The sequence below is a fragment of the Loa loa genome, assembly GCF_000183805.2.
Source record: "Loa loa unplaced genomic scaffold supercont3.67, whole genome shotgun sequence".
Taxonomy (NCBI): domain Eukaryota; kingdom Metazoa; phylum Nematoda; class Chromadorea; order Rhabditida; family Onchocercidae; genus Loa; species Loa loa.
In genome coordinates this window covers 8,307-28,601 of record NW_018108247.1, presented here as the reverse complement: position 1 = coordinate 28,601, position 20,295 = coordinate 8,307, and the positions used below count along the sequence as shown (strand labels likewise).

At 32.3% G+C, this 20,295-nt stretch overlaps 4 protein-coding genes across 5 annotated transcripts in view; all 4 read left to right on the top strand.

Annotated features, from left to right (window-relative positions):
- Window positions 1-1,184, top strand: part of LOAG_17369 (hypothetical protein) — a gene marked incomplete at both ends in the record, with an annotated part of 12,513 nt that extends 11,329 nt beyond the window's left edge. The window contains 2 exons of the mRNA XM_020450031.1: window positions 622-726; window positions 1,041-1,184. Coding sequence (XP_020306343.1) covers window positions 622-726; window positions 1,041-1,184 — 249 coding nt within the window. The remainder of the gene's footprint in view (window positions 1-621; window positions 727-1,040) is intronic.
- A 4,849-nt stretch (window positions 1,185-6,033) lies between these two features.
- LOAG_05520 (homeobox protein ceh-20) lies at window positions 6,034-10,467 on the top strand. Its single transcript, XM_020446886.1, has 10 exons — window positions 6,034-6,189; window positions 6,502-6,575; window positions 6,686-6,756; window positions 6,875-7,012; window positions 7,179-7,304; window positions 7,536-7,600; window positions 7,711-7,846; window positions 8,112-8,210; window positions 8,535-8,677; window positions 10,291-10,467. Exons 1-8 carry the CDS (start codon window positions 6,095-6,097, stop codon window positions 8,157-8,159), a joined length of 753 nt encoding a protein of 250 aa, XP_020302824.1. The 5' UTR covers window positions 6,034-6,094; the 3' UTR covers window positions 8,160-8,210; window positions 8,535-8,677; window positions 10,291-10,467.
- Window positions 10,468-11,335: 868 nt separating this feature from the next.
- Window positions 11,336-11,494, top strand: LOAG_05519 (hypothetical protein; the record flags this gene model as incomplete). The annotated part of the gene is made up of 1 exon (XM_003141056.1): window positions 11,336-11,494. One exon carries the CDS (start codon window positions 11,336-11,338, stop codon window positions 11,492-11,494), a length of 159 nt encoding a protein of 52 aa, XP_003141104.1.
- Window positions 11,495-12,713: 1,219 nt separating this feature from the next.
- Window positions 12,714-18,407, top strand: LOAG_05518. 2 transcript variants are annotated; one of them, XM_020446884.1, is made up of 11 exons: window positions 12,714-12,839; window positions 13,421-13,496; window positions 13,811-13,961; window positions 14,078-14,299; window positions 14,749-14,921; window positions 15,291-15,513; window positions 15,676-15,778; window positions 16,407-16,504; window positions 17,049-17,219; window positions 17,474-17,588; window positions 17,989-18,407. In XM_020446884.1, exons 1-11 carry the CDS (start codon window positions 12,761-12,763, stop codon window positions 18,183-18,185), a joined length of 1,608 nt encoding a protein of 535 aa, XP_020302823.1. In that variant the 5' UTR covers window positions 12,714-12,760; the 3' UTR covers window positions 18,186-18,407. The 2 variants fall into 2 exon arrangements, with proteins under 2 accessions (XP_020302823.1, XP_020306342.1); XM_020446885.1 differs by having other exon boundaries at window positions 12,714-12,921.
- Window positions 18,408-20,295: the final 1,888 nt, after the last annotated feature.

The following is a 20,295-nucleotide window of genomic DNA, read 5'->3' as shown; positions in this document are numbered from 1 at the left end:
ATTTAAAAGACATTAGTAGTATGGTAATAAAATGCGTATAAATTGAATCATTTTTGATAACAGCATGCATATCATTTAGATGTCATTCGTTGTATCTAATCAAATACATGTAGATGACTATCTGGATGAAGAATTGTTTCCAGTTAGTGACAGCACTAGGCTTATACGAACAACTAGTGCAGGACATGTTGATCAAAGCGAGGTAATTTATTTTTTGTTTTATTATTTTGACATTTCTTATCTTTTCTTATTCTTACAAAGAGGCATTGACCACAGGACTGAATCGAAATATTAAATTTATGAAAACACTAGTGATTTTTTCATAATTTAAATGCTTATAATATGGTAAACTAAAGTGCATAAGGATTAGGATATTTCTGATGATAATTTGATGTCATATAGATGCCACTCGTATTTTAACTTGTAGGAGAAGTTACAGATGTAGCTTTTTTCTATAAATTAAATTAGAATGATATCTAAATAATATATACATTGTTTAAAGTAGAGGTGAATCGTCCCAATATTAGTGGAAAACTCGTGATTTAATATTTCAAGCGTGTATTGTAACGTTGGTCATTTATGCCAGTGATTAACATGCATTACCAGTTCTTTTTTTTATAGACTTCATTCATTAATAGACCGGACAGGCAGCAAATAAATCATTCCAGCAGTAGTGGGAACATTCGTTATTTATCGAATAATGATGAGGCAAATGTTCAAACAAAGGTTCGACATTGATTCATTTCTGATTTTATTCATTTTAGTGATATTTGAAAACCATGAGATGAATTTTTCAGAAACCAGGGAGTTATGACTGTGGGGAAGAGTAATTAATTCATTTCTGTATTTGCTTTTGGTTAAAATCCAAATTAAAATGGCGATTTTTGTCAGAGTAATAACTTCTTTTCAGAAGTCTGTAAAATATGTTTGTGATTTTTCAATTTGTAAGGCATTATTAGTAGAAATATTGAATACTGAATTTGTTGTATTGAATACTGCATAAATCTGATATCACTTTGGTATTGTTGACTTATTTCCAGCCGTTATGTTTCTCGAACCGTCGTAATGACACCTCGTCGTGGCGATGGTGTGTTGGCAATTCTGGTCATCTCCAAAGTAGCAGGCGTAAATCAGAAACTGACATCAGTTTAACACGGTTCGATAGAAACGAAAATGAATTTTAATTTATTACATTTATCAGTGCTAAGTCCGACTGTTACATATTGTTTATATTTATGGATTATCATTGCCGAGTAAGAACTGATAGCGAACACGTCTTAGGAACTGAATATCAATATAGAGCTAAAACCATCTCAAAAAGAGATAGTACAACTGAAATGTTTCACATGATTTCTGGAATAATGATTTCTGAACATTTCAATACTATTCGCAATTATATCCTGAAGAAAAGTTTTTGATTTGATTTGAAGAAAAAGTAAACGATATTTCAATTTAAACTTTTGCCTCAAGAATTATTAGCAAAATCACGATAGGATATCCCTGATTAGGCAGTGGTGTAGTTCAGATTAAAACAGTTAAAGTTAACTGCTGGCCGTTAATGTTTGGAAGTGCATCTCTTATCACTGAAGGAAATGTTCTGTTGTTATTTATAGATGTGATTTTCAAAATCAGAATTAATTTCTTTTTTGCTCAAATCTTTTGTCCTTTTTTTCTATTCCCTTCAATAATTTTTACATCTCTATCAGAAAAGGAAAATCTCACAAAGCCCATTAATTTGAATGCTATTGTTGAACGAGAAAAACGAATTTTTTTTTTCTTTTCATCCCCATGGCACCAAAAAAAATTTCTCCAACGCAAATTCTCCTTTTTTGTTTTTTTGTTCTCCTTCCTTTCTGCATAAATATCTGGACTATATATGTTTGCTTTAAATTTTCTAAAATTTATTTCTATTTATCGGTTTTGTTTTGTTATTAAAATATCTTATTTTTCTTAGTTCTTCGTATTTGATCTTCAAAGATATAATGGAGACTTTTGTGTTCGTTCATTTGATTTCAGTATTTCAAAAAGCTAATTTCCTTTTTTTTTGTATCATTAGAAACAATGTCAGCATCCTGCCACTTTTTTCCCCTTTTTTTTGATACAATCTCATGCTTTGTCACCTTCGACCCTTCGAGCAAGACTGATCAACTGATGAAAATCTCGAACTATTTTCTTGCAGATCTAATATATATTGTTGTTTCCATCTTTTGAGAATCTCACTCAGAATTGTTTTTGCCGGGAATTTAGGTACAGTGGATTTATTTGCTCGAATTTAATTGGAAAAATTTTTTCATAAAGAGCAGCAGTATGCTGTTTCTTAGCTTTGTTAAACTTTATAGGTGCTTTCGTCTTAATGTTTGTGGTGGTCAACAAGATATTTTTCTGGTCTTTTTTGGAAGTTGCAAAGTTTATGGGAAAAAAATTTGCTTTTAGTTTATTTGAGGAATATCTACAATTTGAAGTTTTAATTGTCTGTGATTCTGATTTTCGATGAAAGAAGAATGTTTTTAGTGATTACTTCTTTTGTATATCCAAAAACATAAAAGACGTTTTGCTTCGATTTTAAACCTTATCGTTAGTGCAATTATCATACCATTTTTGGTGTACTACCTTTTGATGGACGCGTAAATCCCTGCACTTGACTCTCTTACAGGTCATCTTACAATTGCCATTACTTGTAATCCTTCCAGATAATTAAAATTTTCGTTTCAAGCTACAAAAAGAATGAATGATTCCTCCTTGTTTAAATTACTTTCAACCAGAAATAAATTTCATAACGGTTTTTTTCATAACGATGTAAAATCCTAAATTTAATTTTAAATCTTTTTTAATTGACGCCAAATCGTTTCAGTTGTATAATTGATTTGTTAATTCGCTCACCCCCAACATGTTGATGCTAGATTGACTGTGATTATGTGAAGCTTTTTGAGGTTTTTGTTACAACTTCAAAGAGTTATGCGTCTTATGAGTTAAACGAATTTATTGAAATTTGATTGCATTTTTTGTTCATCGGTCCCTTTCTTCATCCGCCTTGCTTTCTGGTAGCTTGTGTATTACGGCAGTATGCAAAATTCCAATCAGCATACAACAGAAAGGCATAAGATATATGAATAAAACGAGTGGCGGCAGTTTTCATTTGCAAATGATGGTGATAAATTAATTCTTCCGCTGATGAAATTAAGTGGAGTAATTTCAAAGCACATGACTTTACTCTAAAGGTAATAGTGAATTTTTCATAGGGTTTCAAACGGTGGGGTGGGGGATTCTAGAATTTCACTTGGGGACTGCCACTTCACGGAAGTAAAGAAAAAACTGAAATCTGGCTAGGACCATCCCAATATATAATTGATTACAGTCTTGAACCAAATCCTCTCCTAGCAAACGGTGATTGCCAACCTTTCTTGGCGAGGGATTACTTTGGTAGCGGAGACCAAGGGTTCGGAAATAATAAAGCCTATTAATTTAAAAACAAATCTTTAAGCAAGACTTAAAACCAGAACTTTTAATACATAACTTTACTAAATATTGGTAACAATAGCGTCCGCTGTTTTCTTGCCAACCCACCGCCCTCGCGGATCATATTTGAGTTCTTGTGGATCATCGGAACCACTGCTTTAAAACAATGGTAAAGATATAGTTGTAAGCAAACAGTTGATTGCTTGCTTTACACACCAATAAATCAAGCATTTAGCTTAATTATTGGATGAAGCATTACAGGATGATGTGACATGTGTAGTAAATTTGGAAATCTTTGGAGAATTCCACTTTTGAAAAAAAGCTTGAAATACGTGTAAATTTAGAGAAAAACCACATACCTGAAAATACTTGAAATTAGATTGAAAGTATAGTTTCCCAAGTATGGATTCATCTTTGAAACTGGATGTTCTGTCCACATTATTGCGTTAAATACATCTTTTCTGAATGGCTTTTCGCCTTTAAATATGGACGGTATGATATCGCTTGTCATCTGCAACATCCTAGTTGAGCAGCTTCTAAGTGATATGTATTCGTCAATGGAATTTGATACTCCATCTAAATAATTTGAATCAAGTACATCCCATTTAAATAATGCTCTTTTTTCATATGTAATTATAGTTTTGAGATTCCACGCTAAATATGGTTAGTAAAATGGAAGAAAACAATTTGTCATTAAATTATGAATTCCTCTGCGGTATCAGCAAGTGGACGACCTTCTTAGGCTTGTGGGATTTGATATTCAATACAATTTCGATTCAATACAATACAATTTAAATTACATTATGTACACCCCATTTAAACTATTTCCTCTTTTGTCGACGATTTCTTTGCGATCGTGACAAATATTGGGGAAATTAATTCCACCTCCTTGATTCTGTTTCTTTCTCTAGTTTTCTTTGCTTTTCACACTTGGATAATAGAAGCTCGAACTTAGGAAATAAAACTTTTATTCTGATAAGTTGGTTAATACAGCAATGAACACAACAATTACAATATCAATAACAGGTAAAAGAGAGACCGAATGATGCTCGATATTCCAACCAACAGACCCAGCTCATATATATTTGTAAAATGAATTTGGTACTCAGGATCCCCTCACTTTCTCGAATATAAAGGCCTCTAATACAATTTTGAGATTATAAGAATTGTCTTTACGGAGTACGCATTAATATGGCACTCTTTGTTGATGCAAATCGAAAACGATAAACGCTTACAACACAAAAAATGTCTGGCTTTCAATAAAGAGGATTACTGTTCCTTTTGTCACATAAATAACGCACGGAAATCAATATAAAAAAGTCTTTAAATTTCAAATGAAAAACTAGCAGACGCTAAGTTGAGAATTGCGTTTATTCCAAGTAGTATGTTAAAGTTTGATGTCATTATGTAGCAAAAATTTTATTCTACCACCTCGTTCTTGTGATTCTGATCAATAAAATGATTCTGATCTATTAAATAAATGTATATACCTGAAATTATCAGTAATATCGTGAGAACAAGACTCACGAAAAAAGTAAATGAAAACATAGGAGATATTCAAATCCTAATTAACATTGTTTACGTGATGTCACGCAGTATATAAAACATACACGTGGAGACGTACAACATGCTTACACTCCAGACTTACATATTCCCACCTAAAATATCAGAACGAAAATGATACGATGATATTAGTAAGACGGCCAACAGTAACCAAATCGACTACGTTAAAAGCGATCGATTGGCTCCGTTAGATTTAGAAGCGTTAAATATAAGCAATTAGTTGTAATTGGCTTTGCTTGTCAGGTTGGGAAGTATGGTATTTATTTGGGTCATGTTTTGAATTTATTTCATTAAATTTCTTGACATTTCTGGAAGTCGACTCTTTCCTTTTTTCTTTTTTTAATTAAATTTAAATTGACTAACCTTCTTAACTTTTATATTTCCTTCATATATTAGCATATGTTGCGTATGATATGTTTACATTTACTTAACAGTTATTTGGAAGTAAAACCTTAATAAAACCTTATTATGAATGAGATTGAAATCTCTCTTGGTTCTCCCTTTATTCTGAAGTTCTGTTAAAGGAGGAAGATTTTTTTTTTCAAATGATTTCATGCTAAATTTTATATTTGAAAAAAGGTTTCGCTTTTCGTTTTTTTGCTCCATAGTTGGCATACATCTTCCTAAACAATTTCTAAATCCTCATTGAGTTATAATAAAAGGAATTTTGAAAGCGAAATAACTAGCATTATTTTTGTGATTCCTTCTTGATTCAAAATGAATTGGGGAATAATTTACTGAATAATCAAGTTGTACGCAATGGAATTTATTTTTTTAACATTTCCATTCACAATTAGAACAAGAAAGAACAGTATTGGTCTTTATGATATTTAATGCTTTATTTTTATAGCGAATTAAAGCTTAGAATGGAAATAATATCTTTCTCTTATAATCTGTTGTTCCTGATCTTCATTATACTTTCATGGAACATTTATGTATATTTTTATTTTTCCTCGTTTGCTTTTACAGTTTATCTTCCCCTTTTTCCTTATATCAATCATCATCTCGGTTTTATTTCAGGATATTATATTAATGTATTGAAGGGATTGTATTGTGCAACAAATCTTGCGCTGAAATGGGTGAATTACCACCAGCGACTTCATTGAATGACTTGTTGTCACAGTTAATGAGCATATCGGAACAATCCTTAGATGACCATACTCAGCAAAGGTTTTGCTCTTTTTCATTCATTACTATTTCCGTAATAAAAAATGAACACAGTATTTAACTTCTAAAATAATTTATGATATTTATTAGGCATACTTTTGTTATTTTGAAGTATTAATTAACGAAGTGACGTGGTAGGTCATAATGCAGCGATACAGATGGATAAGATTAACCAGCAGAAGCAATATTTGCATATGTCAGGTAAGTTGGACGTATAGATACGAAAAATATGGGAAAAACAGATTTAAATGTTTATGAGGATGTAGTTAATTCTGAATAACTGATAAGGTAAAAAAATCCTCTCAATAATTTCAGGAAACAACAATTGCAGAATCATCGTATGAAGAATGCTTTATTTGAAGTTTTATGTGAAATTAAAGAAAAAACGGGTATATTTTTTCAAGATCTTTTTCGAATGTTTTATCATTTTGAAAAATGATGAAAATGAAAAAACTTGTTAACATCATGAAGAGAACAGCCATTATTTTCTGGATTGCAGCACTTTCCATCCGAGGAGGTCAAGATGAGGCACCAGAAGATCCACAACTTATGCGATTAGATAACATGCTGGTTAGTTTTATAACTACAAACGGTAATGTGTTGAATTCTGGCAGCGACAGTGTCACTATACATTTGTTTTACCAGTAAAATTCTTTTGCATCTTTATACACTTTAGCATGTTTTTTAGGTTGCCGAGGGTGTGGCTGGTCCGGACAATCGTGGGCCAATTCAGAATGATACCAGTGGTGGTGATCAAGCTGATTATCGGCAAAAACTTACTCAGATAAGACTGGTATATAGTGAAGAGTTAAGGAAGTATGAAGAGGTCAATTTCTCATTTTTGATTTTTTTAAAGACCGATTTACTTCAAAGTTTCATATCAAATCAAATAGGAGGTTCGAGTGAATCTGGTAAAGGAATCTGGTAATTTTCGAGTGAATCTGGTAAAAGGATCATTCATTTTTGGCCTGCAGAAAATAATGATTTTACAGGCTTGTCAAGAATTTACTCAACATGTTGTATCGTTGCTACGTGAACAAAGTCGAACTCGACCAATTGCAAACAAAGAAATCGAACGAATGGTTGCCATTATACAAAAGAAATTTTCCGGCATACAGGTAACTAGTAAATAAAACTCATTTCAAAACTATAGTGCTTTAGTCAGGTTGAGAAAATTTGGATGTAAACTTTGACTGAAAATTTTTAGCTTCGAATTTATTGAAGTAAAAAGCGAATGACTTCGACTGATAGTACCGACCTATTACTAAAATTAGTGAATTCTAATGAAATAATTAATCTAATTTCGTTCCAACATTTCTGGCTTATATTTCATTCCACTTATTTTTGAGGTACAACTGAAGCAATCAACTTGTGAAGCAGTAATGATTCTTCGTTCACGTTTCCTTGATGCCAGGTTATTTTTACCAGAATCAGTTACAACTGATGGGAACATTCTATGCCGCTTTTTAATGCTAAACTTGTGCTTTTCTGTTATTCATATGAATTTTATCTTTAAAATTATAGGAGAAAGCGGCGAAACTTCAGCAAACAGGCTACGGAAGTACTGAACGAATATTTCTACTCTCACTTAAGCAATCCTTACCCATCAGAAGAAGCAAAGGAAGAGTTGGCACGCCAGTGTCAGATTACAGTTTCGCAGGTTTTTTCTTAACTTAATCTTCTTTTTTCTTCCATTTTTTCATACTGCTATTCGATTGAAAAACTGTTGGAGTGGTTGATTTACGTAATAAAAGTATATATTTCCAACCACTGCATAACGATCACGAATGTATTGAAAAACTTACTATGTTTACCTTCAAGCAAATTTGTTAAACGGTGCTGGCTTGTTAAACTGTGCACCATCCACTCCACTGACAACCAAATTTGGAAGATAATGTACAACATTATGATAGTGCTTAATTTAGGTATCGAATTGGTTTGGCAATAAAAGAATACGCTACAAAAAAATATAGCAAAAGCTCAAGAGGAAGCCAACATGTATGCCGCTAAAAAAGCTGCGCATGGTGAATCTCAATTTTCTATTTATCCCATCTATCGAAGAAGATTTCTTAAAGATGATTGATTCTTTTGTAATTTAACAAAAACGCATATCTGTTGAGTTTCTTGGATTCAAATCACATACAATCAAAGTATTAACTAAATTAATAACTCTCTTCTCGCTTAAACAATACGTCTTAAGTCAGATGAGGGTTCAATTAGCGTTTAAAGAAAGACATATTTTTGGAGCGCCTGAATGTCAGTAGTTGCAGAAATCAGAAGTTAATCAGAAACTAGGTGACACTCGTTTTCAAATTAAAATTGAAATTTGCGATCACTAGATTTTACAGCTGCAAATCAATATGGTATGTTGGCAGCGGGAACATCAGCAGCCGGGACTATGCTCAATTATCCAGCAATGCTTCCAGGACAAGATCTGGCACATCACATGACTGCTGGTCTTGATTTCACTGCCGGTTATAATCCTCAGTTGGTAGGTGTTATTCATCCCATGGCTCGGAATGATCCGTTGAACGAACTCTAGCATTAGCTAATGCTTTCTGTTATTTCGCTTATGCGGCTTATGCTTAACTAATTAATTGCTTAAAGCTCCTGAAACTCTCTTTCTGTTTTAAATGAATGTAAATCGCAAACTGTTCATGAAAAGGATTAAAGAACGATGATCAGAGGAGTCTTTTCCATTATTGCATTGGCTTGCTAAGAACTAATACTGGATTCATTTATAAATGATCGTGTTTTGCTGATTCGAACATTGACTGATTAGAAATTATTAGCTGTACTGTGTGCTGTGGGTTGTCCTGATTTATGCCTTTATACTTAACTAGGTGATGATGCTTTCACAGGCATAAGGGTTTTCATATTGGCAGACTATCGAATTTATGGTACCATCGCAATTTGGCTTTGAGCCTTTTGTGAATGGTTTCTTATTTGTAGATATCATTTTATTTGGGTAGACTAACTTACATAAGTTTACATATAGACAAGGTAGTACTTGCATTCACCTTTCACATTTAGATCTAATTCAGATTAGCTGTAAATTGCATGAACATGCTGTTACGGATTCCCGATTCCCATGAACTATAATTTTTATGGTATTTTTCTTATTCCGTTGACTAAAAAACTTACCTTTTGCATTTTCAGCTTCGTATTGATCATATTCAAACAAGATTTCTTCCATAATTAATACTTCCTTATTTAAACTCTTTGTAATTTCCAGATGTCCACAGCTTACGGAATTCCTCCACCAACCAATCCATCACCGCAGTCTTAACGTAATGCTTACTAACTTCTTTTGTTGTTGTTGTTACGATGTCATAACGCTTGCTATATTTGTGTTCTGATCATTAGAAAAGTTATATTTGTTTTACCCTGACTAATAGATGCATTTACCGAAATTGCGCTTCAAGGGTTCATTACATGCACCGTGTGCAATAGACATGTGGTGTACAGTTGTGCAATTTTTAATCATGTGCCGTGATGTAACTGTTATATAAGATGATCCGAGTAAAATTACGGTACTCATCAGACTAATTTCATTTAAGAATAAAAAAATACTCGGAATTACTAAATATTCGGAATTATTATATATTTTTATGTATACATTTTTTACTGTGCACTGTTACGTTTGGCCTATCTTTTGAAGTAACCACCTTTTCAGTTTACTTTCTCTTCTTCAAATTAAAACCAAATGAAATTCAATAGATTAGGTTGGTGACGAAAAACAAACATATATGAGAATTTGCATTGGTTGTGGAAATTCCATCTATCCAGTGAAAAAAGTTTTTGTTGGTATCGAAGAACAAAATACGACCAGTAATCTATGTTTAAGATACTATTCTTTCACAGCTGTAGGACACTATGTTATAGAGGTTTTATTAAATAGATGAGCATTAACTTTATTCATAAACAGTTAATGTTAAAAAAAAGTGAATTTTTGGTAAATACTGGCAATGTTTTGGAAAGAATAAGCTAATTGCTCCAACGATTATCGTAAACTGCGAGGAATTAAATATGGACGTTGAGACTGCAAATTTGCAAACTTGGAACAATCATTCTCAAAAATCATTTAATTTTCGTTTTTCACAGACGCTACCCACAGTAAGCGGTGAACCACCAATGAAGAAGTCAAAAAATGAATAGTGGACGAACCAACCAATTGTGTACCTCAATACGCATTTAAGACAGAACTTTTATTTCTGAGGAATATTTTCTTGTGATATTCGTTAATTTCGAATGGTTTTCTCACTTTGTGTAGTATTTTCTTTAACCATTATGCTTTCTTTAAGGCAACAAATTAAAATTGTTGTCAAATTTAGAAGATATCATAAATTTATTTCACGACAACTAATCATGTTTTATCTAACAGTATGTGCCAAAAAATTGATACTTTGCATTTTTCATAATAGTGCAAGAAATGAATAACAACACTTACTTCGCAATTAACTTTATTTTTGTCGCAGAAAATTGGTAACTTGTATTCTATTTCAGTTTTCGATCTCATTTTTAAAATTATAAATTTAGCAGTATTCAAGAATGGAACTTATTTCATCTCATGTTGTTCTTTTGTAAAGATAGAAAAAGCATTACAAAATAGGAAATTTCATTTGTTTCAATGCTCTGTGGTATGGAAAACTTGGTACTGTATATGATTTATTATCGTGAATATTGTTCTTCAGTAAGTTCTCTTGACCGAATATCATTTGCATTTGGTTTAACCAGAATTTTCCGCAATATTTCCTACCAATTTCTAAAATCTTTTTTAAACATTTATGCGTGTTTCCTTTGTTTAAAAATGTATAAACCACCGAGGTCAGTAAATTTTTTGATTTTTTGGATTGGAAAGTTAATGTCACATATTATTCCCAACAATGGTGAGAACGATTGGTAATAATTAGCAATTGTTCAACTGATAATTGCTAAAACGTAACTATTAACGAGTAGTTATAGATATGAAAGAAATATATGTAGGGAATAGATACACAATACAATACTTGAACTCTTGATTGATTTTTTCATCCACCAAATCATTTGTCAGGACCTGACATTCATTTAATTGCGGACTTTCCCTTATTATCAAACTTATATTATCTGTGGCATTGGGTTGCAAGATTTATTCAAATAGTGTTATGGTATGGCATGGAATGATGATTTTAAACACTGGCCCAGTCAGTGTGACGTAAGAACAGTGGTTTGTCACAAAGGAAGATACTTGGTTTCAACTAAATGGCCAGCTCAAATTTCGGTTGTACCTGGTGCGGATAGTTTTAGTGTGGCATGGTGGCTCACGTGAAGTGTACATACGTGTTTGGCATATGTGAGATTATCTAAGTTAATAGTAGTTCTAGTCAAAACAGCAAATGTGTTAGATTATTTAAGTTAGCAGTGGTTCTAGTGAAAACAGGAAATGTGTTAGACACGTCTTTTTGTCTTTCTTACTTATCATATGCTAAGGAAGTTTTCTAATTAAAGTTTTTTTTTCTTTGATGAAAAGTAGACTTCCAACAAATTGAACAAATTGGACAATTTTGACTTTTTTCACTTGTTTACTCGAAAATATAACATTGATCTTGAGTGGATCCAAATAACAAACATAACTGATAAATTGCGGAAGGAAATTTGTTGGTTGGTAATATGTGTTTCTGTTTTTTTATCTTCTAAGGTTGTTCCCTGGTATTTTGAAATTTGCATCCCACAAATAAATTCGGAAAATTATTTATGCATGTGATTGATCATGTCCAGTTCTCCAATCGCGAAAGCAGTTGGATTTCATTTTGCCCACAAATAATTACCTGAAAAAGTTTTAACATTGCTAATGACCGAGGAAAAAACGATGAGAAATATCGTATCTCCATTTCTAGTTTCAACCTTAGATAAAGTTAAGAGCATAATCTATTTCTAATTTTGCTTTATTTTATTTTTCGCCTTTTTCGTTTAGCTTGTCTTCTCGTTTCATCTGTACAGTAAAAGGTCTCACTACTTCCTTAGATCATAAATCAGAACCAGAGAAATGGCTATCATGTTTGGACCTAAAACAGTGTAAGCAGACGGTGCAGATAAGTTCAAACTGCATAAAAATTATACAGTGATGAATGGGAAAGCAAACTTTTTGACGTCAATAATAATGACGAGGAAGTTGATAAATGGGCAATTTACTGATGGCTTTGAAATTTAAACAGTTGTTTTAGTCTGAAGTATTCGCAGTTCACTTTAACCTGGGCTGTGATATGGCCATTTAATCCTTTATCTTACTCTACTTTATTAACAAATGTTATCAAACCTTATCAGATACTGACAGTGTGTCAAATATTAACACTGTACATCAGTTATTGTCAGTGTACATGCAAATGACCACTAACAGTAAATAGTTCATAAATTAAACAAACTAAAACGAGCTACTGAGACCAGGTTTCATATCAGTAATTAGATGGCATACAAGGAACACTGAAAGCATTTGAGCCTCCATATCGGTGTAATGTTCATTGTTCATTTTACTATTAGTTACTGCTTACTTCAGGATTTCTGAAATGAAATTCTAACCAGCAGCAATCAAATAGACATGCAATATAACAAGCGATGCCGAAGAGACACAGCAATGAATAGAAGACGACATGTACCATCATCAAATGATTCATTTGGTATCACATTGAATTTTGGATTGAAAACCTGACAGGAACTGATTAGGACTAATTTTGGTGGCAATAAAAGGATGATAAATACGTTAAGTTTTCTACATCGATAACATATAATATTTGGATTTTCCCACAGAACAGATTATTTTACCAAAATACTCTTTTATGTAGTATTCGAAGTGCTTGTTCTACAAGTTGATTTGTAAGTGACATTTAAAATATCGCAACAGATGACCTTGCATATTGCCCGAACGGTTGTAAATCATTTCATCTTGGTATTACTATTAATATGAGCGAGATTCTAAATCGTGTGTACATTTTTATTACTCTTTTCTTTCCTGGAAATCTTTACGTGAATGAAACTATTAAAAGTCTTCGCGATAATTTATTACGATTAAAATGTTGGGAATATTTCAGAAAAAGTGTAAATTATATATTGGTCTTGTATACAATTTGTTATCTGATATACCTGGAATATTTATTGATTGAAGCTTTCGACTTTACCACTTTTTTCTCCTGATGTTAGGAAATATGTTAGAAATGTATTAGAATTGCATATCAAAATGAATAACCAATTTGATTTTAAGTTGTTACGGAAGCTATTTCGAATGCTGAACAGTTGAGAAAGAGAAGAAAAAGAAATCGGAATAATGCTATGCGAAGGTTACCTTTATAATCCTTCAAAATTGATATGAATCCTTATCATTTTGCTGTTTTTTTCTCACTTTTTCATTCATATTTTATCTGATAAGTGTTCATATCTCTCATACATTTCGTGGTACTATGTCCTGCATTTTTTAATAGCATACGTAATAATGGATAGATAAGAAAATTGATTTTAGTCGTTTCAAAAATTTATGAATTTATAAGCACCGCGTATTCACTAGTATGTTAATAATGTCTTTGTTCTAATAAATTAGCGATCACAAAAACGGAAAAAGATTAAAATGATCCTTTATTCTTCAGTTTATTTACAGTAATCGTGGTATGAACGAGGTTGATCATTCAACCAATGAACAGCAATTGTCTCACGGCAATGCTACTGTCGAGGAAAGTGATATACCAGGATTCGCATATGATAGTGTAACTAAACGCTATTACAGACTGCAACCGCAAGCTAGTGGTCCCGTGAGCTTTCTTATTTTTACGCTTCTCATTTTTATGCTTGGGTATTATATATGTGTGTGCCGGATGTTGTTTCTTATTTTTAAAAACGTTTTGCAATTATTCAAACTTTATTTTAGAATATTGGATTCCGTGAAAGCGATTTAAGAGACATTCGACAACACAATTCATTTATCGCTAGACGTGACCGATGCTGTACCAAATCTTGTCCATCTGTGTCATGGCTGCCAAAACTGATACAACGGCGAGAATTGCATGGTAGCAATATATCACGATTTACACGTTTAGTTGCTGAAGGAGCACTGCGTGGCGTCCGAAGAGAGCCCAGCTACGTTTATACGGTCAGTTTTATTATTTCTCGTTCAGGCATCAATGTTACATGATGAAACGAATTATATGTTGTTAAATGTTGTAAAAGATAAGCTGAAGAATAAATATAATAGGAAAGGATAGGTGACATGTTTCAATAAGTAGTGAAGCTAATCCATAGAATTTTATCCAAGAAAAAGTTGGCTCCGAATTATTCATAATTCTGTCAATTGATATTGATGACAGTTGTTTCATGCAATGAACTGGATTGCTATATTGGTTTGGAGTGCTCACGTATTTTTAATGTGGGTGTGTTAAAAGATGTTTCGTACTTTCACGGATTTTGATTCTAGAACTGAACTCTTGTAACTACCAATATGGCACACATGCGTTTTGATGAGACAGATGCACTAATGCACATAATAATTTGCGTAACTAGAACTGCTAAATTGAAAGAATGCCAATGACAGTTCGTATTCAGGGATGTACAGACATTGAGACATTGCATTCTTGTCATTATGTGGACATTAGTGATGATGGGACAACTATCGTTGGATGTTGGTCAGTGAGACGCAGGCGGGATGAAGGATGGAGGGATACATGTGGTGCACGACTTATTTGTTTCAAAGTTACAGCTGGTTGTTATGATAAGACGTATTTTTTACTTCCCCTTTTTTCTTCAACTGTTTCGTCGCATTTCGTCGTGGAAAATATAGCATATTCTGTGCATATTATTAATATTACCGTAAGAACGGTTGGCGGTACAGAATGTTAGCATTAAGATTATTAAAAACTCAACAACATTAATCGTAAGAAATTATTTGAGACAAAATATAAGCCTCTCCAAATATTTCAAATTTGCTTCAAATAAAACGATTCATTTACAACCATTTCACCATGTGAGACAAACAGAATCATTCTAGTATTACTAATCTTGTTTAGAATATTAACATATTTGCTGTGCAGTATCCGGATCAGATGTTTTAGGTAATTCAGTTGAAAACATTTCAAATTTGTTTGTAGAGAAAGCGAGTGTTGGAATAAGTTTGGGTTAAAAATTGGGAGCAGTACATATGGTGCGAATCTGGTAAAGTCAAATTTAATGGATATGTGTGTCGAACCGATAAACGACAATATCACATGCGCATTATACATTACGACACAGACCATTGTTACTATGCATAATCGATTTTCAACTTTAAGTCGAGTTTGCGTCGAACCAATAGCTGAGTTTTCTTCGGTTCACGTAAGTTATAAGATTGGTTCTAGCTAAAAATTCATATTTGCATTCAAAAGCTTACATTAATGTGTAATTGGATACCAAAACACGATAACTGTGTGAACCAGAAAATTATTTTATGCCTAGCAGCGCATTTCATCGTGTTGTAAAGGTGTAGTTATATTCTAGGATCCAACCGAATTACATCTGCCCTCGTATAACATGAGATGGACATGCCAGAAGTATGTGCGTGCAATAGCTTTCAGTAGAAATCGAATGGCAATTGGAATTGGTTAGTTTGATAGCATTCCAGGCTTTTTTTCTAATGCAAATTGAGATGCGTGAAGAATTTTAGCTCGGGCTTAAGATTCAATCTTGGAATAACTCAGGCTTAAGATTCAATCTTGGAATAAATCATAAATCATGCTTTTTTTTTTCAGTCTTAGAATAAATCATCTAGTAGGGACAGTAAATATTTAAAGTTACTACATAGTATGGAAACGTTTTTCGAATGAGATATATAGTATGTTAGTATGTTATATAGTTATAGTATGTTATTTTCTTCCATAGTTTCAAACTCCATATCAGACAAAGTCAGTTGAAATATTCAAGAATAAAAACCAAAAAATGGTTTAACATAGTTTCTCTCTTGAACTATTGTTAGAACTGTGATTCAAATGCCAACTGTTATGTTTTGAAAAATGATATATTTAAATTTAAGACTGTCGTTTTCAAATTTGTATAGGTCGTTTCAGAGTAGTTGCAAGTTTCTCTGCATACTATGAAAAATGAAACAGCCAGACGGGACGAATGGAAAGAAAAGTGGATCTTATACAAATTAAGTCAGAGTAGCAAAAATCCACTGTTAGTGAAATGCATATTATGACTTGGTAATTCAAATAAATCTATATTATCTGCAGGTTTAGAAGAAAATGCTTTGTTGTTGAACATTTCATTGGAGCAAACTACTCGTATCAACAGTTCGGAAAGAGGTGTAATGAGTCTAGCTTTTAATGCGGTATGCTTCAGCAATCATTTTTGTATGTTCGCTTTGTAGTCAGGTCCTCACAGAGTGTACCTATTTATTTGTAATTAATGTTTTCACGAAATGGTATCAGCTAGTACTTGATTGATATACTGGATTTTGTTTCACACTTCCTTTAATATATGTTTCCTTTTTGTTAGCACTTCTTTGACTTCAAAATTTTTGTTTTTTGTGTTCACAGCAGCAGTAAATTAAGATGTGAAATGATGTATCCACCACAAAAAAGTGGGATTTATATGAATAATAAGGTAAGACGTTGAAAATAGAACTTGTAGTGTTGGGTGGATAAAAATCAAGCGAAGGAAATTTTGGAACGCATTGTGCTCTGATTTGATTTATTTTCTTATTTTAATGTTTTTATTTTGGATAAGAAAACATTATGATAATGCCGCTGAATTTTCCCCTTTTTAGAATGGATATACGTTGTTCCGTTGTTCTTCGTTTAGAAATGGAGCCAGACAGATTTGGGTTTAAATTCTATGATAAGTCATTCTTAAAAATTATTTAAAAGTTTCAGGATGGGAATTTATTGTTTATGGGTGTAATGGGTGATGATGTAATTTGCTCAGATTTACGAATGAGTAATCGACCTATTGTTGCCACCTACGATGATACGAAAAGTGTGAGTTGGCTGAAAACGTTACGAACAAAGCCTGATGTATTTGTTACCGAAGATCATGTTGGAGTTGTGAGTATTTTTGGATCCCTGAATGTTGGACATTTTTCACTCTGTTAAAATAAGTGAAACGAAATTGAATCTTTTATTTTTCTATCCTGTGATTTGATGTTCCAACGAATATAAGAGCAGAAGCATTTGGAAACAATGAATAGACTTCCATGCATGTTGTATGCTCAATTAGAGAATGTCCCATCTTTTTCATGAAATCCTTTTTTATATGTACTTTCTTAAGCGTAAATCTTTTTCAAAGGTGTTGATTTCAGATAAAATTTTGGGATATTCGGATGTGTAAGCCTCTGTTCAGGATCGATGACAATATAAATCCTTATAATAAGACACCGATGCATCTCGAGAAGGATGAAAGGATTCTCTTCTCGGGTTATTTTTTCTAAGTTTACATTTTAAAAGTGATTTCATTTTAAAAATGTGTTTTACATTTCTTAAAGAATTAATAAACTATATCGACTATCGTTTAATAATAAAATGTTATGGTTTCTGCTTATTTCCCTCAAGAGTCTACTTTATCTACATTGATTTACGGAATCCATTATAGGCGAAACATCTCTCAAGAAAAAATTAATGCGAGATTTATGTATTTCTTTCGCCTTTTCTTGAAAATTAATCTTGTCCTGATTTTTGACAGGAGTGATCTTGAAAATTAATTCAATGCAATTTTTGCAGTTTTTTTTTGTCTTCATAGATGTTTAAAAAGTAGTGCCAAACTTGTGTCGAATTGCCGATTATGTAAAAATTTGAGTCATGAAGAATCTCATTGTAGCTACCTCAGACGGAATTACACGAGCTTGGTCAACTTATAATGGAGAGAAGTTATGTGAGTTTCCGAGTCATGACCCAAGGAATTCATCGCGGAAGCCGAGACTTGCTTATGCATCCAATTTGGGTGGTTTCTCCGGTAATGCTGCTATTCTCGTAGCTACTGGAAGTGACCTTCATGTTCACGAATTGGTGTTATGATAATCTTATGCCGTTACTGTAAATGTTGTAAATATGTGATGTGCTTATTTTCCAATCGCAGTTCGAAAGCTCTAATTTTTCGTTGTGTTTAGAAATTATTCTTTGCGACCGATACTTTATTAATAATTGCTATGAGATATTTTCGAGTGTTACTAATATTATTACGTGTCAGAAGACAAAAGTCTTTCGTTACATAGCTACTAATTTTACAGTTGTGATCACCAAACATTGATTGATTATAGTTTATCAGAAAGAGATAAAGACATTGATTATAGTTTATCAGATAGAGATAAAGACAGTAACTCTTATCTTGCTTAATTGAACTTTTTAAGCAGTTTAGGTATTTACCACAAAAGTTTACTTTCATAGTTTACTTGCCTTTATTACATCTAAGAAATTCTCCAACATAACTAATAAATATATTCATCCTGTCGTAGTCTTTAGTGGAATGCCATACTTGCTTGTGGAAGATAGCATGTTAGCATTGTAACAAATCTTCTTGACATCTTGAACGGTAATTTTGTCTGATTCCAAAACATACTAGAAATCGCGTACATTTTATTGGGAATGAGAAGAGCTGGCAGACGATTAAAGAAAAAGAAAAAAAAAATTCACTTTTAATGCTCAAAATATTGGCGATTTTTTATAGGTCTCAGGAACCTGATCTTAAGTATCACTTATGCAATTTATTCAGTTCATTTCCTCACATATTTTCTACGTTGTTGACTTTCCATGTTTCATTCTGTATCTTGATAAATCAAAGTATCAGAGCATGGTTGCATTTCTACAGGTTTCTCGTACTTCAAAGCTTTGTTTCCACATCTCCAATCATATTTCGTATGTTTATCCTTATTACCCTTAACGATACGATAATGCCTGCGATGATGTATTTCAGTAGTCTGTCGCAGCGGTAAAGCGTATCAGAAAGGTAATCGGGGAATACATCTAAGTATGCATGCTCATTTTCAGAGTGAAGTTTTCACATAATTTCTTTAACTTTTGGTCATATTGATTCATTCTTAGTATAGATGTATGCTTTTTGGATCATCTGTCATAGTCATCAAAGTGCTGGAATGAAGAACAATTCAATTTAGACCTTTTTTTTGTGGTGAAAGAAGAGGTGATTTGAGAGATGAAGCGGTGTTGGCGTCAAATAAAGATTGAAGGCTGTGAAATCATGATGAATATTCTTTTCTCATAGCTAATCTTCAGCGGAACTTTTTGCAATATGTTGGCTATGAAAAATAAGTTGAAGAAAGGAAAAGTATTCAGTTAAAATATAGGAATAATCATATTATATTAAAAGGGAAGAGATTTAAAAAAGAAGACATAAGTAATTAAATTACAATAAAGTTATGTTTTTTACCACTGAAGGTGAACTTTTTTCTTAGACATATATTTTAATTATTTATTCTGTTAACGGAAAAATTTTGCAAAAATCTCATTTTACAATAAATAAACATAGATGATGTTTGTAAGTTTGATAAGGAATTTACAAAATTTTTGAAAATTTTACAAAACGAAGGGTCACTTGTAAGATGACATATTTTTATGAAAACAAAAAAGGAGGGAACTATTGATGATTTGAAATAGAGGGAGAAAGGGATGATTGATGATGACAATTCATCTTTCAATACATTATTGATTCATTTATTGCAGCACTTGTTGTTGCATTATGATGTTTTGTGAATTCTGTTTAGTAATATTTGTCTTACATTCATCACAATCATTATTGTTATTTGAACGTGAAAATTTCATTGGATTACGTGATCGTACAATAATCGATAATGAAAAGAACAGCTATACATTGCTATCCAATGACGTAATGATTACTTTTTCCTTTCTTCCTTTACAAATTATAATTTTAACAAAAAACTAACTTGAACTATTTGAGTGGAATTATTAAGAAGAAATAACTATGATTGTTTCACGTAATTACACGTGGAATGGAAATGTAAATGGGAATAAATATAATAATAAAGTAATATATGAATTGTTTCATATAACTTCAGATATTAATAAATATGATAATTGGATGGTGATGTAAATTTCATGTGAGGAAAGTTTGCGATAATTTCATGTAATTTCAGGTAGACAACAAATGTGATAA